General features: G+C 53.7%; 1 protein-coding gene across 2 annotated transcripts in view; it reads left to right on the forward strand.

Annotated features, from left to right (window-relative positions):
* The window catches only part of CTIF (CBP80/20-dependent translation initiation factor), a 295,612-nt gene that overhangs the window by 100,906 nt on the left and 175,455 nt on the right, over window positions 1–19,251 (forward strand). For both annotated transcript variants that reach the window (XM_012642671.1, XM_012642672.1), the window contains exon 6: window positions 2,834–2,909. In XM_012642671.1, coding sequence (XP_012498125.1) covers window positions 2,834–2,909 — 76 coding nt within the window. The remainder of the gene's footprint in view (window positions 1–2,833; window positions 2,910–19,251) is intronic.

Genomic DNA, 19,251 nt, shown 5'->3' on the forward strand with positions numbered 1-19,251 from the left:
AATCCCCCTTGTGCTGAGGGGCATTGTCCCTTCTGAAACCAGAGTAACCAGCCACACCCACGACGCCAGCTGTGGGCCTGAGTTGCTTGGCCAGGCTCACCCACTCACCAGGAGCCTGCCAGGTTTGCTGAGTCACCTGGCATCTCCCATGGACACCTGACTCTCTGGCCAAATCCTGTCACTACCAGGTTCCCCGGGAGTCTGGGTGCAGCATCCTGTGGCCACCTTGTGGCCAGGTGTCCCCCTTAGAGTCCTCTAAGTGTCCCCCTTACAGTCCTGCCTTAGTGGGGACAGGCTCCACGTGCCAGCCACTGCAGCCTTGCTCAGAAGCAGGGTACCACTCGGTTGCCAAGGCTTCCTGCAGCCTGTGTTTCCATGGAGGGACAGAAATCAGAGAAGGCTGTTGCCTTGGAAACCCTGTTGGCAGCAGTGACTCAGCTCATCTGTAGCCACCTCTGCCCTCCAAACCTGCAGTCCTCCTGGGAGTTCTGAGCCCTGACCAGGGCAGGTCTGGGGGGACAGCAGCCCTCCCTTGCATACCGCCCACTGCCCGACCCCGGGGCTGCTGGGGTGAGAACAGCAGGTCATGCCTGTAGTGTGCTAGGCTGGTGCCCGGCGTGTGCTTGGAGCTCAGCGCGTGCGGAAGAGTCCTGAGGTGTGTTTTACCCGCAGGTGACATGGGGGAGGGGTGTCAGCCAGGCCAGGCTGCCAAGTCCCCAGAGCCCTCCTCCCCCACAGCCCTGGCAGGTGCAGAGGACAGACGACGACAAGCAGCTGGTGCTTTCACAGGCGGCCTGTCTCCACCAGGCAGATCGATGAGTTAAAAGATGGTTGGATGTTCCAGGCCTTTCTCCACCTCCTCACTTGCAGTCCGGCACATCTTGGGGTGGGGGGGGAATTTTCCTCTTTTCCCTCACACCTGTTATACCTCCCTACACCCCTCCCCTCCCTGGCTCCGCCTGCCGTCACCTCTGCAGCTCCACCCTGCCCTGCCTACCCACTGCAGCCATGGGCAGCACATTTGCTCTTAGCTCCAGGCGTTTGCCTGTGCTGTGGAACATTCTCCCACATTCCTTGTGCTTGACCAGCTCACTTCTCACCTTCCTCCTGACCTTCACCAGGACAGTTCCAGGCGCTGCTCCTCAGGGTTTCTGCAGCACACTGACCGCTGTGCTGTGGGAGCTGATTCTCCCTCCAGACACGGAGGGCCAGTCCCATGCGCTGTTTGCACCTGGGCCCCAGCTCCTGCCCGGAGCCTGGCACAGAAGCATTTGGTGAATGAGGAAATGAACCATCGGACGCAGGCTTGGCTTGTACCCCGTCCTTCTCTTGCACCCAAGTCTTTGCTGGAGGTGGCTGCCAGTTTCTCTTCTGGGGTTCGGGGCTCCTCTGGCCCTAGGACTTTAGGGCACTGACCTCATGCTGCCCCCTAGTGGTGCTCAGGCATACTGCCTTGGGAGATGTGACTTCAGGACTCCTGCTAAGACCTCTCAGATGTCTGAGGGCAGGAACCGCAACTGATTTATTTTTGTTGACAGGGCCAAAACCAGAAGAGATGCTTGGTAAATATTTAAACAAATGAGCTAACTACTTTGAAATGTGAGAGTTGCATTAACTGTGCAGCTGGAAAATGCTGTCACCAGCGTGTGGGACGGCCCTCACCATACCTCAGTAGTCAAATGACACTTGCCGTGCACTGGCTGTGCACCCGTCCCTGTTCTAAGCACTTGCCTTCTACTATTTAAAACTCTGCACAGCCCAGAGGGGTAGGAACTATTATCATCTTCACTTCTAACAGATGAGGAAACCAGGAGACCCAGAAATTGAGTAAGTTGCATGAGGCTGGGTTAGCTCCTGAGACTATGCCCTTAATCAGCCACCTTGCTGCCTTTTTGCCCCCAAAACAAGAACAATAATGGTAGTAGTAAAAGTAGTCATAGTAGTAGTAATGTAGTTATCTTATTTATTTTATTACAATGTTGTTTCATTATTACCTTTGTTTATAATTAAAATATATATGGCCGTATATAATGTTTACTATGTTCGGGGCACAGTTCTAAGTATCTAAGCATTTAGATGCATTAACTAATTTAATCTTCCAGCCGCTTTATGATGTTAGGCACATTTGTTATGCCCATTTTGCAAATGAAAAAACTGAGATACAGAGGGGTTAAGCGACTTGCACAGGATCACCAGGTTAGCAACCACCCCAGTTAGCAGCTGGGGTTCAATCCCTGGCAGTCTGGTTTCAGAATCTGCACCCTTAAATATACAGAAGAAAGAGACTCTTGGCCAGTAAGTTGAGGCCAGCGTCTCTGGCCTGAGGGCACGCCCGCTTGCAGAGGACATGAAGACAAAGCGTACAATATCTGATGGTGCTTGTCGGACTGGCCCAAAGTCAAGCCAAGGAGGAAGGAAGCCCCACTGAGCTCTCTGCCAGCCCCTGCCAGCCTGTGTGACCTTGAGAAAGTTGCTTGGTCTCTCTGTTCACTCATCTTCCCTTTGGTGTAATAGGGCAAGGTGGATGGATTTTTGTAGGAGTTATGACAATCTTTGGGGTATTCATTAGCAAGAAGCTTAGCTTCTTTGCCTGGAAGGGTCAAGGGGAACTTTGGTTCATCTCTCACCGCCTTCCAGGTTGACTGTTAAATTGGGGGAGGAGAACCCTCATCTCCAGAGCCATTTCCTCGGGGTGGGACAGCTGATTCTGCAGGGTTTGAGGGATGGCAGGACCAGCTATCTTCTGACTGTCCCTCCTCTCCTGCTTGCCAGGCTGGGACACGATGCATGAATGAGCCATCCTTCCAATGCCTTTTTGTCTTTTCTGATCCAGGTGTGGCAAAGGGAAGCTGGAAGATGGGGATAGTATCAACCTGAATGACATCGAGAAGGTCCTCCCGGCCTGGCAGGTAGGTTCAGGGGCAGATTCTCTAACACTCTGCCCCACCTTTGGAGTCCTGATCCTCTGCCTGGGCAGGGCCTGAGCACTCCTGCTGGCTCTTTGCTCCAGAAAGGGGCACAACCACATGTTTGGCAGTGGCAGGTGGGCAGGGATAGGTACCTGCCATGGTCCAGGGTGTCCCATGGTGACAGGTGTGTGGCAGCCTCTCTTGGTGATGCTATGGGCACTGGTGGCAGGCCTGACATCCTCGACGGATGAAATGGGCCATGCACTAGCAACTCAGAGAACTGGGAAGTTTTTGTCCCTTGACCTGAAACCTCTGCAGGTGAGGCGTCCTGCAGTGAGTTCAGGTGGGACTGGCAGGGCTGTTGGGGTTTCTAATGTGGTTGGGGCGATCTTTAGACTTCTGAAAAGTGGAGCTGTCCTGCCAGCCTCCAGGTGTGTACTGTGCTTGCTGATTTTGACCTTGACTGGTCTATATTCCCGGAATTGGGCCAGGCTCCAGGTCAAAGTGGATTCACTCAGCAAAGATGCAGTGAATCCAGGTCTCAAGATGCTTATAATGCTGGACTTCCAGTGGGAACAGCAGGAATCTGGCTGCTCCCAGGGATGGGGTTGGGCTTGCCCCACAGGGTGAGAGCACAGGACCCTCTGCAGTGACTGAGCCTGCCGCTGCTGGTGACCCACCACCACACTAACCTGCCACCCTTCCCTTCCTCCCTGAGTCTATCTTGTCATTTTACCTACATCTATTCCTCTCTTCCTGGTGCCTTTCCCATTGTGTTTCTTCTCTGTTCATGCCTTGGGCCTGTCGATGAGAGATAATAGACCATATGGTTAAGGCCACAGCAGTTTGATTATAATGCGCCTTGGTGTGAATTTTTTTTTTTTTCATGTTTCACCCACTTGGGATTTATTGAGTTTTTTTTGGATCTGTAGGTTTATAATTTGATCAAATTTGGAAAATTTTCAGTCTTTATTCCGCCCCCTTCCCTCAACCCTGGAGTTCCAATAATAGGTATGCTGTGCTTCTTCCTGTTTTCCCATGGAGCACCAAAGCTCTGCTTATTTTTAGACAATCTTTCTTTTCTCTCTGTATTTCATTTTGGATAGTTTCTGTTGCTGTGTCTTCAAGTTCACTAATCTTTTCTTGCAGTGTCTAATCTACTCTTAATCCTATCTGGGGTATTTTTTATTTCAGATGTTGTAGTCTTTATCTCTAGAAGTTCAATGTGGATCCTTTTTAACGTATCTTTCATTTCTTGTGCTTTCTCCTCTCTCCCAAAGCATATGAAACCATTTCTAATGGCCATTCTAATGTCCTTCTCTGCTAATTCGTCATCGATGTCATTTCAGAGTCTGTTTTTATTCATTGATTGTTCTGGTTATGGGCCATATTTTTCTTTGCATGCCTGATAATTTTGTATTAGAGGCCAGATGTTAGGAACTTTACGTTGTTGGGTGCTAAAATTTTTTTTTAAGTTTCTTTGAATATTTGGGGTTTTGTTCTAGAACACAGGGGGTTAAGTTACTTAAAAGTAGTTTGAGTCTTTCAAGAGTTGCTTTTAAGCTTTCTTAGGGCAAGAAAACTTCCATCTAGGGCAGATTTTGCTCCACTGCTTATGAGATTGCTGCCCAATGCCCTGTGTATTAGGCGTATACCCCCCAGCTGGAAAAACACAAATGGTTTCCAGCCCCAAGTGATCTCAGAGGATTCTTTCATCTCTTCCTTCAAGGCTTTTTCACAGCCCTGGACGTTTCCTCACACATATGTACAAATTAGTGTTCAGCCAAAGGCTCGAGGGTCTCAGATTTCTGGATTTCCCTCTGTGTGTGACTCTCTCCTTCTGGTTCTCTGCCTTACAAGAGGTCTTGGACTCCCTGGATTTTGAACTCTGTCTTTTTAACTCATTGAGACCACCTGGCTCTGGATTCCCCTCCCTGTGTTGCAGGCTGGAAACTGTCTCAGTGATGCTGGGCTGGGGCACGTGTACAGGTCAGCTTATCGCAAATGGAAATACGGTGACTTTGTGGTGGAGAAACCTGGCAGGCTCCAAGTTGACGGGGTGATTAGGGTCAGCCTCCGTAGTGGTGGGACGAACAGATGCCATGTGCCCCTGATGGGCCGCACTAAGAAAACTCAACATCATGTCTGGGGTTTTCCTTCCAAGAAAGCACCGCCTAAGCCTGGTCACGAGGAAATGAGTGTAAGGACCATTCTCTGAAACTGCTTGGACATGAAGGGCAGGGAAGGGCTGAGGATGTCTTCCAGGGTGTAAAGGACTGAAGAGGCAGATGACTAAATGCAGCACATGGTCCTTGCTGAAATCCTGGACCAGAAGGGAATCAAGACCTGTTGGGACAGCTGGAGAATGTGAAGGTCTGTGGGTGGGACCGTCGTTTTGCCTTGATGTCAGTTCCTGACTTGGAGGGCTGTCATGGTCATGTAGGTGAGTGTCCTCACTTTTGAGAAATACACACTAGGATATTTGAGGGATGTGAGCCTCACATCTGCAGTGTATCCTCAAACGATTTAGAAAAAGATGGTGATAATGGTCTGTAGACACACGGACGGAGGGAAAGGCACGCACGGGGGAGTATTAACAGCCAGAGAATCTGAGTGAGGAGGATGGGGGAGTTCTTTGCACTGTTCCTGCAACTTCCCTATAAATTGAGAGGAAGAAGAATCAACAGGGCCCAGGCCGGGGTGTGTAAGTCAAAGGCACAGAGAATCAGCTCCTGAGATACCCCCTGGGCTGGATCCATATTAAATTATCACTGCTGATGTAAAGCCAGCCTTGGCGCAGAAGATAAAAGGGTAAAGTACTTAGAAGTTATCGCTTTATCGCTCCGTTCCTAAGTGCCTACAGCATTCATTATTGATAGAAAAAGTGCATTTGAGACACCCTAGCTAGGTGGGAAGCCTGATGCCCTGTGCTCTAGGCAAGGTGCTGACCGTTCAGTGGCTGGAAAAGTAACAGGTCTGACCACTGTTTCCTGTTTGGTGACTGTCTCCTAGCTCCTCCAGGGAGCAGGATGAAGGACCTTTTATTTCTGCTTAGCAGGGAAAGGAGAGCTGGGCTGCTGGCTGGGTGGGAGGCAGCAGAGGGCAAGGGTCAAGGGCTTGGTGTCCAGACCCAGACTGGACCCCATGGGATCCTGGTCCTGCCACTGACAGCCAAGGGGTCTTGGGCTACTCACTTACCCTCGCTCTGCCTGTTTCCTCCTGGGTAAAATAACCATATCTACTTCATAGAGTGGTTGGGAAGATTAAGCACTGGGTTCTTGTATGGCGCATCGTGGGTGCTGTGCTGGTTTCTGCTGTAATTGTTTCCAGGACTGAGCGCTGCCAGTCAAGCCCCACCTTCTGAGGGAGACCAGGCCATGGGGGTGGGAGGAGGGAGCAAGTTTCTGCCCCCACCCCTGGGTGAGCTGTTTCTCAGGGAAGAGGGGCATTGGTGCTGGTGAGAAGCTTGGATGATGGGCCTTGGTTCACGGGCTGTGCCCACACTGCCACCCATGGTTACCAAGGCCGTGGGTGACTCTCGTCCTGTGGGCAGCCCAGGCAGTGGAGAGACTGGACAAGAGGTCAGGACAACCCAATTCCAGATGTCTGCCACAGCCACGCCATGTGACTGTCCCTTTGTGGGCCTTGGTTTACTCGTTAGTAAAATGACAGTTGGACTAGATCAGAGGTTTGCAAGCCATGAAGCCCTTGGGGTTCCCAGAGGTGCCTCAGGGTACTTCCGGCGGGGGGGAGGGGTGAGGAGGCAGAATGAGCAAGCTCTAGGGCGCCTGCGCAGCTCACCCAGAACCGCTGAGTCAGGATTCTATGCACGGTTTCATTTAGAGAAATGATTCACTACCGTACAAATTTCGATAATCATCAGACCAAGTCCCTCTGAGGTATCGTAATCTAGCGATTCTTGAGTTTTCTCTGTTTCTTCAAGGAACAGTAAATCAGCAAGCTTTCTTGGCTCTGCGGGGCCCACATGTGAGGCTGAGCTCTAGAGGAGCTAGAGGTCTTTGCCTTGCTCTCTGTTTTCAGCCCGGAGCCACACGTGGAAGGACTTAGATATTTGCACACAAACATACACACAGACCACACATCACATACGTATACATACACAAATACATGCACCATGCACACCAAACTCATGTACGCCACACATACCATGAACACTCCACATGTACACACACACCATACATACACATGCACACACAGAACACACACACAGTACACACACACATACACACACACATTTTCACAACACACACTTTGGATGTGCTTTGCTCTTAGAAAACTATCGACAGGCGAGTCCCTCAGGCCCTGCGGCTGAGCCTTGGCTGCACATCGGAACTGCCTGGGGACCTTTGACATCTACAGCTGTCTGGGTCTCACCCTGGACTCTCTGTGTTGGTCATCTGTTATTCTGTCACAAATTGCTCGAAACCGAGGAGCTTAAAGCAACAGGCATATATCATCGACACGCTTTTCAGGAGCGGTTCGGCTGGCGGCTCTGGCGTAGCTTCTCTTTGGAGGTCTGGTGGTGGCTAGGCAGCAGAGAGGCGATCATCAGAGGGGGTGCCTGGGCTGGAGGACCCCTCCCGTGGTGGCTGCTCACATGGCTGAGGGTAGTAGACTGCTTATGTGTCCGCAGAACATAGCAGCTGGCTCTCTGCAAAGTGAGATGAGAGAGAGAGAGAATGAATCCAACCCAGAAGTCACAATCTTCCACAACCTAATCTCAGAAGGACGTGGCATCACTCTGCCATATGCTATATGTTGGTTGCATAGACCATCCCTGGTACAGTATGGGGACAGCCTGCACAGAGGTGTGAACACCTGGAGGCTGGTGAACCACACCCAGTGAATCATACCCAGGAATCCACATTTTTAAAGCGTTATAGGAAATTCCAATTAGCAGCAAGAGTTGAAAACCTGAAGTTCTAGCCGATTAATGCTCAAGGCTTGACCACCTCTTGCGGGTGGCCAGTGCAATGCAGGATATTTAGGGTTCCTGGCCTAAACCACTGACTGTCAGTCACTGGGGAGCGGCAGTCATGGTGACCCAAAAACACCCCCCACTTCCACGTTCACCCAGGAGACACTATGTAGCCAATTGAAGACCACCAAGTGGAAGAGAAAGCCCACTCCAAGCCTGGGGCCCTCCCGCCCTCTCATGGCAGGCTTGGGCCTGTGCAGAGATGAGCATCAGGCCTCACCTCCCCTCCCTACCTGGAGGCCAGAAGGAAAGAGAGGGGGATGAAGGGAGGTTGGCCTGAAGCCCACTGCCCACCTTCCCTCTGCTTCCCCCGCAGAAGAAGAGAGACATAAAGATTCTACCAGCTCCATCTCCCCAGCCCCCAGAGGCCCGGGCCCCCATCTCTGGCCCCTCTGGCCCTGTTCAGATGTCTCAGCAGACACAAGGCTTTGTGACGTGACCCAGCCCACCTGCCTGGCCTCGGTCCCTGGCTTTCCACGCCAGGCTGTGGTCCCGCCGGGACGCTTCCCGGACCTGCCCTGTTCCTTCTCTCTCTTTGCTTTCTCACAGGAAGTTAGTTCCCTCTGCCCAGAATCCAGCTCACCTTTTCTCTGCCTGATGCACTGTCCAGCTCAGGACACCTGCTCTGGGTTGCTCTCTCAGATGCACAGGCGGAGTCTAGGAGCCCACCTGCCAGGCTCCCCAGAGCCCCCGCCCGCACCCCTGTGATGGGGCTCCCCTCACATTGCAGCTGCTGTTTAACTGCCAGACCCCCTTCCTCAACTCTGGGCTGCCTGAGGGCCGGGGCCACGTTCCATTCATCTTCACAACCCAGCACCAGCGTTCTCGAGTGGATTTTAATGAAGAATATCCCTTCCGGGTGCATCGTTGACACTGTCTAGAGCATCTGAGAAAGGGCTGTTGTCTGTCTTGACATTAGTCCATCCCTCTGCCTGTGAGTTTCTCCCACCATTTCCTGGGGGAACTTCAGCATGAACCTGGGTCTGCTCTTGTGGTGATTTCTGGAACACTCTTTTTTTTTTTTTTGTACAAAACAGGGTTTTTCCATCATCTCCTGTATTAGGATAGTATAGACCGTGACATATAGACCGTGATATTTAACACACTCCAAAATCTCAGTGGCTTCATGCCCAGAATTTTATTTCTAGCTTCCTGAAATTCTGCTGAGGGTCCAGCTTTCTCCAGGGCAGCTCCTCGGGGACTCAAGGTTCATTGGATTCCATTGTGTGGCCCTGCCATCTCAACCCATGGCATCCAGGTGGCCCTGGCAGGGGCAGAGAGAGCTGGAGGGTCATGCTCTGGGTCTTAAATGCTTTGGCCCAGAAGTGTCACCTTTACTCATAGCCCATTGGACAGAACTAGTCGTATGGCCCCACCCGGCTGCAAAGGGCTGGCGGGTGGGAGCACCCGGCTGTTCAGTGAGCAGCACATGCCTCCGTGGAGTCTTCTTGCCCAGCTTGCTCATTTAACTCATCTTCATGGGCGAGGGCTTAGCTCTAGCCTTCTAGAGAGAGAAAGAATTGCCTAAGATACAGTTCCCTAGGAGAGGCACAGTCTAGTAGAGGAAATGAGACATGCACGTGATTACAGTCCTGCAACAGTGACACTGTAAATGTCTGAGCAAACACTGGCACCTTGCCCAGGTCAGAGTCCCTGTAGGGTGAACTCTGGGTCCTCTCCCTGCACACCCCACCTTGCTCCCCAGTGCCGCTGCAGTCCCTGCAGTCTGGGGCTTCAATGAGTGGCTGAGGACAAAGCAGAGGGCCCCAGTGGCCCCCAGACTTAGTGCCTATTGTAGATCTCCCAGGAGTGCTAGCTTAACTCTCCCTAGGAGTCAAATGTGGGGCACATGCCACAGTGGTCCCCAGAGTAGGTGCCTCAGTTGGGGTTCAGATGCTGACACCTCGGTGCCTGGCCAGCTTCTCCAGACAAAGCTTGGCTGTATTTCCACAGTGGGCAATGAATCCAGGGGGCGAGTCTCACTGCAGTGCTAATCTCAGGGACCCCCACCGCTGGGCCAAGGACTTGGGGCAGCAGGGCAGCCAGTTGGTGTCCACGTCCAGGGCTCACCCCTACTGCCAGGAATGGTTCTGCACAAATAACAGGCATTTCGTTAGGTCATAAGGGCTGATGTTGGTGATGTTGGCTGTCCCAAGGTCTGTCTCCTGCAGTGTTGGCTGCAGGGAGAGGAGCAGGTGTGCTGGGGCAAGGGGTAGCCCGCAGCCAGGTTTCATGGTGTCCCCAAACACGCCATCTCGGGTGAGTCAAGGCTGGCATTGCTCCCCAAGAGCTCTGCTCAGGAAGGGCAGCATCAGGCTCTGAGCACAGGGACATGGGTTCAGGGTTTAGTCATGGCTCTGAGTGGTGAAGCCATAGGGTAGGGCAGAAGCTGAGACCCACTCGGGCTCAGGCTGGAATTCTAGGGGAACCCCAATGCCATCCGTGGGCCTGGTGTCCCGCCTGCACTTTTAGTATCTCTGTTGTGAACCTCCATGAGCGGAGGGGGTTTGGCCGGCCTGCGGTGTCTGCGGTGACGTGGGCAGGCCAGTCGTTGTGATCCTGCTCTGAGAGCCGCCCCAGGGTCAGGGACCCTGGCGTTGAGGCTGGGCCAGGACAGATGTCTGCACGGCGATGTGCTCCCGCTAGAGGGCACCAGCGCACCGCTCTGCAGGCTCGTGGGCCCTTTCCTGTGGGAAGTCCCCTGGTCTCCCGCGCCAGCAGCCAGAGGTGTCTGCCCTGACCCCGCCTCCTTGTCGGCGCTCAGTGTGCAGCTTGTCCTGAAAATGACCCCAGTCAGTGCCAAGGCCCTTCCTCCTCACAGCAAGGGAGAGGATGAGGAGTAAGGAAGCACCTCTGTGGCCAGAACATCCCCTGCTGTGCAGAGGCTGCTCTTCCTCCAGAGCCCGCCCTTCCCTGCGGATCCCTGGGAGCAGCGACTTCCAGTGACGCCTTCAGGGGAGACGCTCACGGGCGTGGGGTTGGGGAGGTGACACGTGGCGGCTTCTGCCTTGGAAGGATGGGCGGGCAGGCCGTGCTAAGGGGGAAGGATGCGGCTCCGTAATCCAAGCCGAGTTCAACTCGACCGAGTTCAACGTGCAGGCAGGGGGCTGCAGTCCCAGTAGGTCTTGGCCCCCGCTCTGGTCTCAGACAGCCGCCCCCCCCCCCCAGGGCTCCGTCTCCCCGGGTGTAGCTTGAGCAGTTTCTCCTCCGTGTCTGTGGCTCGGCCTCTCCCCACACGCGCCACAGCCCCCTTGGCACGACCAGCATTAGAAAGACGTCTAACGGGCGTGTCGTCCCTGCGCTCCCTAGATGGTCCCCAAGTGACCCGCAGATTCCCTCCTGCTCCCAGGCGCAGGGGCCTTGGGGCCCGAGGAACACCCCCCTATGCCACCCGCGCCCTGGGTGCTTCTGCGGCCTAGACAAGACCCCAGGTGAAAGATGTTGTTTGTTGAATTATCCAATTACCCAGTGTCCTGCCCAAGGCTTTCTAGAAGGACATATTTTGATCATTTTCCTCAAATTTTCCATCAGACAAACATTATGTCTCCTGGAACTACACAGCCCAACTGACTTCTCTTTTTATTTTCTTCTGCTACACAATTTTGAGACCAGGTTCTGGGCCCGTTGGCAGGTGATCTCTGGCTCACTCTGACTTGGAACGGTCGGCCCCTGCGACCCTCGTTGCTGACCTATGTGGGGTCCGTGATTTGCAGCCCCCCTTGTGAAGCCGGCATGGCCAGGGCAAGTGGGCTTTCTGGCCTCTCGGATGTGCCCAGAGCACTCCCCGCTGAGGGTCCCTGGAGCCCCGGGGAAAGGAAAGTGGCTTTCTGGCCTCATGCGCGTGTGTCCAAGGCAGGTCTTCACACAGGCCCCAGAGCAAGGACGGGGACAGCTAACGGAAGGGGCAGGAGACTTGGGTTGAGCACGTGGTTCCTCTGCTTGGCCCAGACAAGGACAGAGTGAGACTTAATCCCACCCCTGCCAAAAAAAAAAATACCTCCCCAAAGAACTCTGAGGGACAAACGGGTTTCCAAACTGGAAATCACTGCCCCTCGAAGTGATACCGAGTTCTCTGCGACTCCAGTGCTCAGAGGAGTCAAAGTGGCGCAGATGCAGGAACGGCCTCGCTCCTCCAGCAGGCGGCGCTGTGGCTGCTCGGTAGCGGGGCTGGGCAGGGCTGCCCGGCGCTGGGGTGAAGCCGCAGACCCAGGCGCTGTAGCCGGGTTCCCGCCTCCAGATGGGAAGGAGTGACTATCTTCCCTAGAGCTGTGTCAGCTCTGTTGCCAAGTGTCTTCTGGAAACTTCCGGGATATGCTAACCCACAGGCATAAGGATCGTTAAAATATCCAGACATCAGGAACATAGTGGAGTGAGGACAGAGCCCCACCTCGCACCCCCAGGCCCTGTCCCCTTCCCCAAGCGCTGCTTCTTGCCTCCTCACGGTCCCGTGGGAGGTGCGGCCTGACTTCATTCATTGAGGCCACCAGTACCGACTGGGCACCTCTCCGTGGACCGGGCATTGTCTTAGCCATGATGGACTGAGTTGAAACACAGGGGCCGGGCACCCCTCCCATGGATGGGGACATGGTCCTCTAAATGCCGCTTAATGAGAATCCAACAGAGAACATAACGCACCCACAGTCACACTAGTGAACATCCGCAGAGTGCTTTCCGGGTTCCAGGAACTGTGATGGTACCTGCTTTTTCTTATCTTGCCCTGTCGTTGTCCCACGGTGCGCATACTGTTATTGGCCTCAGTTCACAGACTCGACGTCCTTGGTCAGGTGTCACCTTCTCAGTAAGGCCTCTTGAACACTGCGTCCTGTCCACGAGCTCCCAGCCCCTCCGCACCTGATTCTTGGCCATCACCATACACCCTGCTTTGTGTCCGTGCTCCCACCAGAGCGTAGTTCCACTTGGGCACATCCAGGGACTCATTAAACACCGGCGGAATGACAATTGGCTCTGACTCACTCCTGTCCCAGAGGGACTCGCACCCAGTGCCCCGGTCCAAAACTCGCGCCTCCATCCCAGCGGCTGATATGAACTGAGCGCTGTCTAAGTGACATTCCTGCACGTGCCACCTCTGACTTCTCCTAACTACCTTGTGAAGTGTTTATCCTATTACCATGTTTCAGATCGCAGAAATGAGACCAAATACCTTGCCCCAAATCACAGTTTATAAATGAGGGGGGCAGGTATTAAGATTCAGGCAGCCTGACCCCTCTGACACCCCTTTGTGAGGAGCGACTGTGAGGAGGAAGAGGGGCGGGAAAACCATTTTCTAATTGTAGGCGACGGTAGTCACGTACGGCAAGTTAGGGGTGAATGTCATTTCCTTATTAAGCAAGAACAAGAAAGTGGATGTCTTTTTTTTCCTCTCTACTGCTGAGGGTGATAGAAATGGAACGGGGAAGAAAAAAAAAGAAAGAAAGAAAGAAAAACCCCTGCTGACAACTTGGAAAGAGGAAGAAATACGATTTTTACTTCTTTTAAAATCAGACAGGTTTCCAGTGGCCTCCCCATCCCTGCTGACCCAAGAGCCGCAGCAGCCAGCGAGGAGGGCGCTCACCTAGGGAGCCCCTCTGCCCCTCTGGCCACCTCCCAGCCCCAGTGCTTCCTCCCTGAGGACAAAAATAGGCGCCCGTACAATACAGGAGACCAGAAGTTCTTCAGTCCCTGGTTTCCTGTCTGAGGCCTCCAGGTAGCAGGGTCTGCCGGGAATGGGCAACGTGCTCTGCGAGGCGAGCCTATTTTTATTTTTGTTGTCTGTGAGTCTTTTTTAAAGAAACGATTATTTGGGGGGGTGAAGACTTTTGTTGGTGAAAACCAGGAAAGTTCATCGGGAAGAGGTGACGGGCTGAGTCGGGCCGGGGTTCCCACAGGGGGCTTCCCTTGCCCACCTCCCCGAGGGGCCGAGTGCAGGGAGCTGGGGTTGGAGGCAGCAAGCGCTTTCTGGGCTGGGTGGCGCGGGCTCCAGGGGGTCCAGGAAAGTCGGACTCGGCTGTGAGACACCCTCGATGATTCAGAACACCGCTAGGATCTTAGACAGGGGGTTGGCAAACTTTGGTCCACGGACCAAGACCAGCCCTCCTGCCCGTTTTCGCAAATGCGGTTTTATCAGAACACAGCCGCGCACATTCTGGACCCCATCGCCTGCAAAGGCTAAAATACTTACTAGCTGGCCCTTTACAGAAAACGTTTGCCAAACACTGATCTAGAATGTAAACGGGAAAACCCTGAGAGTTAAAACAGGTGGCAAAAATCCTGAAATTCATTTACTTTAGTCATCCGAGAGCCCTTCAGCGTCACACACAGAACACTGGGTCATTCGTCCGAAATAATTCTCTTCCAGCTTCCATTTCTTCAGCTGCAAAGTGGGGATGCTATACCTGTTCAACATTGCAAGGCTGTGCTAAGAGTCAAATAGTAATATAAGCCAGGCCGTGTAGTGACAGTCATTGGTGAACCTGGGAAAGACTCTGCAGAGTGATGTGGCCGAGTGGCAACTAGAAGCAGACGCAGAGCTGGCCAGCTTGGCAGCCCAGAGCTGTGTTCGGGAACAGCCCAACAGTTCCTTGTGTGGGTTTTTGGGGGGTGGGAGTGGGGCGCAGAGATTCCGTTGGGTTCCCCCAGCTCCCTCTGAGCCCGAGACCTGAGGAGTAACTGCCTGTCTGCCGTCGACTTTAGACAGAGAAGGCTGTCTCCGTTCACCACGTTCCTCTCTCCTTGTGTGTCCTTCCCTCTTCCTTGTCCCAATCTTCCCCCTCTTTCATGGCCCTGTTCAAATTTTACCTCCTCCATGCAGAAGTCAGAGGTATCTTGGCTCTCTGGGGGCTTGATTCTAGGCCAGTTTCGGGGTTCTTCAGTTTTTTGTGCCTCTCTGTGTGTGTGTGCTTCCTGGAGGAGGTACGCATTGACTTAGGCCTTGGGGGTGGCCAGGAGGTGGGTCTACAGGGAGAAAGAGAAGTATGGTATTGAGGGATGGGGAAGGGAGCAAGCAGGGGTTCAGAAGGAAAGGAGGCTGCTGAGAATAGGGGAGTCCAGGAGTCCTCAAGAGCCATTTCCGTAAGTTGCAAGAGCTGCTGGTGGAGGCCCTGGAGGTCTTGGGACTTGACCAGATAGGGACTCAGCAGAATGTTCTTAGCAGGGAAGTGCTCGGTGGCAGGGGGACCCAGGAAGCCGAGGGCTAGGCCTGACCAGTCCTTGCTCTTGTCCTGGAGACTCACAGGGAGTTCCTAGGGTCTCCCTCCAGTGTCCAGGGAAGAAGTAACAAAGAAGTTACTTTGTTAGGGACAGGCCAGCGTCCCTAAAAAAGCAAGACTTGTCCCCAGGGGAGAGGTCATCTGGTCCATGCCCTGCTTTGGGTCAGACTATACCCAGAACCCCCTGCTGAGTGCCAGAGGGCTTGAGGCCAGCATGGGACAAGGGGTGCTTGGAGGACAGAAAGCTTGAGTGAGGCCAGACTGAGGACAGCCTCTTCCAAGGCCATTTCACAGAGACGAAGAGCTGCCCAGCCTGGCCCCGCGAGGGGAGTGAGCTCGGGCTTGGGAAGAGGATGCCAGCAGCATGCACAGTGATGAGAGCAGGCCCGGGATGAGCAGGGTCACATGGCCACAGCCTCCCTGTCCCTGTCCTACAGCGGTTTCCAGGGGCTGGCTTACTCCTGCCCCCTCCCTGGCCGATTTGGTGATGCCCCTGGTGACTTGGGCCAGCCCTGGTTGAACAAGGTTGCACGCTGGGTCAGCTCGTTCCCTGCTCTGTCCTTTGCCAGTGGAAGGAGCCGCCGAGGCTGGGGGGAAGAGGAAGGTGTTGCCGAGGGTGTGAAGCGTCCATTATTCCTTTATTAGCCAATGTGCTGTTTCTGGTCTCGTTCTCCTTCCTGGCAGCGGTGAGTTTGGGGGCGGAGAAGCCGGGTTATTTTCGTTTACCCCAGCTTCTGCCACTGGGAGCGGCGGGGGATGGGGGCCGACAGGGCTACGTGCTCTCCAGCAGGCATTTGTGAATGGGCCCCGGCTCCCAGGCTGGCCCCCGGCAGGCAGCCCCCCCAGGACGCGCTGACTCTCACTGGCTGGACGGCGTTTTTCTAGCATTGCATCGGCCGGGCAGGAGGAAGCTTTCTTCTGGCCCAAGAACAATACCAGGGTCAGCCCAGGGACCTCCCTCCTACACCCTCTTCCTTCCATTGTGAGCCACTGCACAATCCCAGGCCACTCGGCCCTGCACAGCCTGGGGCGTGGGGGGGTCGGGCCCAGGAGAGATTAGCAATGTGAGCGACACCTCCAGTAACTTGCCTCCGCTTCCCAGGCTGGGCCAGGGTTCTGGGCAGCAGATGGCCAAATAGGCCAAGTGTCTGTGAGTGGCCATTGGGTCCCTGTGCTTTGCAGTCTGTCCCCCACCCCCAGTGATTCCTAGCCCACCACGGCTGGAGAAGACCCAGAACTGCCCACTGCCCTGTTACACAGACAAGGAAACTCAGAGCCAGAAAGGTAAAGGATTTATCAAACTTCTTGTTGCCCTGCTTAAAATTCTTCCCTGGTTCCCAGGGCCCATGGAAAACCCTGATTTTCCTTTGTCCCAGTGCGGCCGGCCTTCCAGTCTTCTCTCCTGGGACTCCCAGTCTGTCTGTACTCTGGCTTTGGTGACTAATTAACGGGCCCTTGATCCAGCAGTGAGATATGATGACGCCACTGCACTCCAGTGTAGGCGACAGAGCCTTCAGTGTCCTTCCCACTTGGCCTGCCTGCCTGCCGCACACCTCTTCTTCAAACACTTTGCTCATTGGTCACCTCCTCTGTGAAGCCCTCCCTGATAATGCACTTTTCCCATGCACCACAGCCCTGGGCTCCTCCAGCACTTAATATAGTCACAGAGCAGGGGCTTCCTGTCCACATCACTGGTATCTGTGCATGTCCTTCCCGCACGTACCTGCCTCCCTGCAACACACACACCAGCTCCTGGGAGCCGAACGCATAATCTTATTCATCTTTGCAGCTCTTAGGGTGGATTCTCAAAGTGTGGTCCCCAGATCAGCAGCAGTAGTATCACCTGGGAACTTGCCAGAAATGCAGATTCTTGGGACCCACTTCACTCTAGCGAACCAGAAACTCAGGGAGAGGGGCCCAGCGATCTGTGGCTTAACAAGCCCTTCAGGTGATTCTGATGTGTGTTTCTGACCTACTTGCAGGCAACTGAGTGTTTTTGGGTTTTTTCTTTAGAAACAGAGTCTGGCTCTGTTGCCTAGGCTGGAGTGCAGTGGCGCCATCATAGGTCACTGCAACCTCATACTCCTGGGCTCAAGTGATTCTCCTGCCTCAGCCTCCCAAGTAGCTGGGACAACAGGCATGCACCACCACATCTGGCTAATTAAAAAAAATTTTTTTTTTTTAGAGATAGGGTCTCACTATGTTGCCCAGGCTGGTCTCAAACTCCTGGCCTCAAGCAATCCTCTAGCCTCAGCCTCCCAAAGTGCTAGGATTACAGGCTTGATTACAGGCCACGACATGCAACCACAGTTGGCTTTTAATTACTTCTCGATAATTAACGAGCCATCGACATCACCTTCCCTTATCCTTTTCTATTTGCTGCTGAGATTTTTGGTTGGTTGTTTTTTACCATTATTTTGCTCAAATGAAAGACAAAGAATTGTGGCCTATTTGACAACCCAGGACATGGATTTGCAAAGAGTTGGGTGATTCAGGGACAACATGGTCCCCCAGACTCCAGTGCCCGCTCCTGTCACGGGCCATGCCCCAGAGGACCCCTGGCCCCCACAGCCCTGGCTAGCCACCGAGGATTGGGGTTCCTGGGAGACTCATTCCCTTTGTGCCACTCCCAGGTGGAAACCCCAACAGAGTCCCCAGTGATGCCACATGTTTCCAGGTGGTCGGAGCCACCACTTGGGTTGGGGATGTGGAGACAGCCCACACAGATGGAGTAAAGCCCTGGGCTAAACACTGTGGACCCCCCTCCTGTCACACCGCTTTGTGTGTGTGGCAGATGAACCCTCTCAGTGTGTTGGGCGGAGGCTAATGATGAAGAGACTTTGTTCCCCGAGCTCAGAGCCTCTACAAGTGGCAGGCGATGACCCTGAGGCCCGCTTGGTGTCAGGAGGTAGCTGACGTGGGAATAAAACAGCAACACAAACTTCTGTCTATAAAGTGGATATTAAATAGCCCATAGATAATAACAGCCGCACAGAGGCAGACCTGGCTAAACAGACCCTGGAAATGCTAAAGACGGTGGCTGTGTCCAGAAAACGATTCTGGCCTTTCGCTCCGAGGGTCGGTGGTCTAAACTTTTCGAGCAGGGGGCCTGGGGACAGGCAGTTGTTTCCTGCCACTGTGAAATGGGAGTGTGGGCTCTGCCATCCTCCGCCCCACTCCAGGGCACTCTAGAGGAAAGACTCCTTCGATTATTAAAGCGTCATATCTGTTCTTGTGTTCTCCAAAGACGCTCGGTTTTCCTTTTGGCTCCAACCTCTGCAGGGTTCAGGAGGAAGTTCCGCTTTGAGTGACCTGGGCCCTGCTCACTCCCCAGGGTTACAGACCTCCAGGGGTTTTCTCATTACCGATGGGGAATTTAATGTCGCTTTTTGCTGCTGGTTTCCTGGACTGTGTCTCTTTTGGTTCCCAGAGGTCTGCCGGCTTGGCTGGGATCCAGGGAAAGGTAAACGGCAGCCTCATCCCCTGCTGCGACCAGAGCGGTGCCACTGTGGGCCACCAGCTCTGAGGATTCTGGGCCCAGTTGCTCTCTGAGGCCCAGGGCTGGCAGCCCCAGGTTCCACGTTGAGTGGCCGCCATGGCACAGACCTGGGGTCCACTACATTGAGGTGCTAAAGTGTCAGGCGGGGTGGAAGCTACCGTGGCTTGGTGGCCTCGCCACCAAAGTGACTGTGTGGCAGCAAACGACCTCAATAGCCACTTCCCCCACGTACATTCTGACTCTAATAGAATCACGGTTATCTCCAACGCGTGGCGCAATGTGGTGCTGTTGGCGCAAGCGAGATTCAGAAGCGGGAAAGGAAGGGTCGGGCTGGGAGACTCCATTCCTCCATGGGGAGGGGGCCCCAAAGACCATCTACCCATTTTCTCCAAAATAATATACACAGTTCATAAAAACTAAATAATACTGAAAGGCTTATAACAGAAAACAGCAGCGTTTGGCCCCATTCTTCCTCAGCTACCAGTTCCATTTCTTAGAGCAACTATATACTTTCACTTTTTTCCACTATTTTTTTCCCGGTGCTATCACCCTATTTGTAATATAGATATCTGATATCTAATATTTCTAATATCCAGCATAATATTCTCATACTGTTCTTTCTAAATGTATCAATTTTAG

This window comes from Propithecus coquereli, unplaced genomic scaffold (genome assembly GCF_000956105.1).
Source record: "Propithecus coquereli isolate 6110/MARCELLA unplaced genomic scaffold, Pcoq_1.0 Scaffold181, whole genome shotgun sequence".
NCBI lineage: Eukaryota > Metazoa > Chordata > Mammalia > Primates > Indriidae > Propithecus > Propithecus coquereli.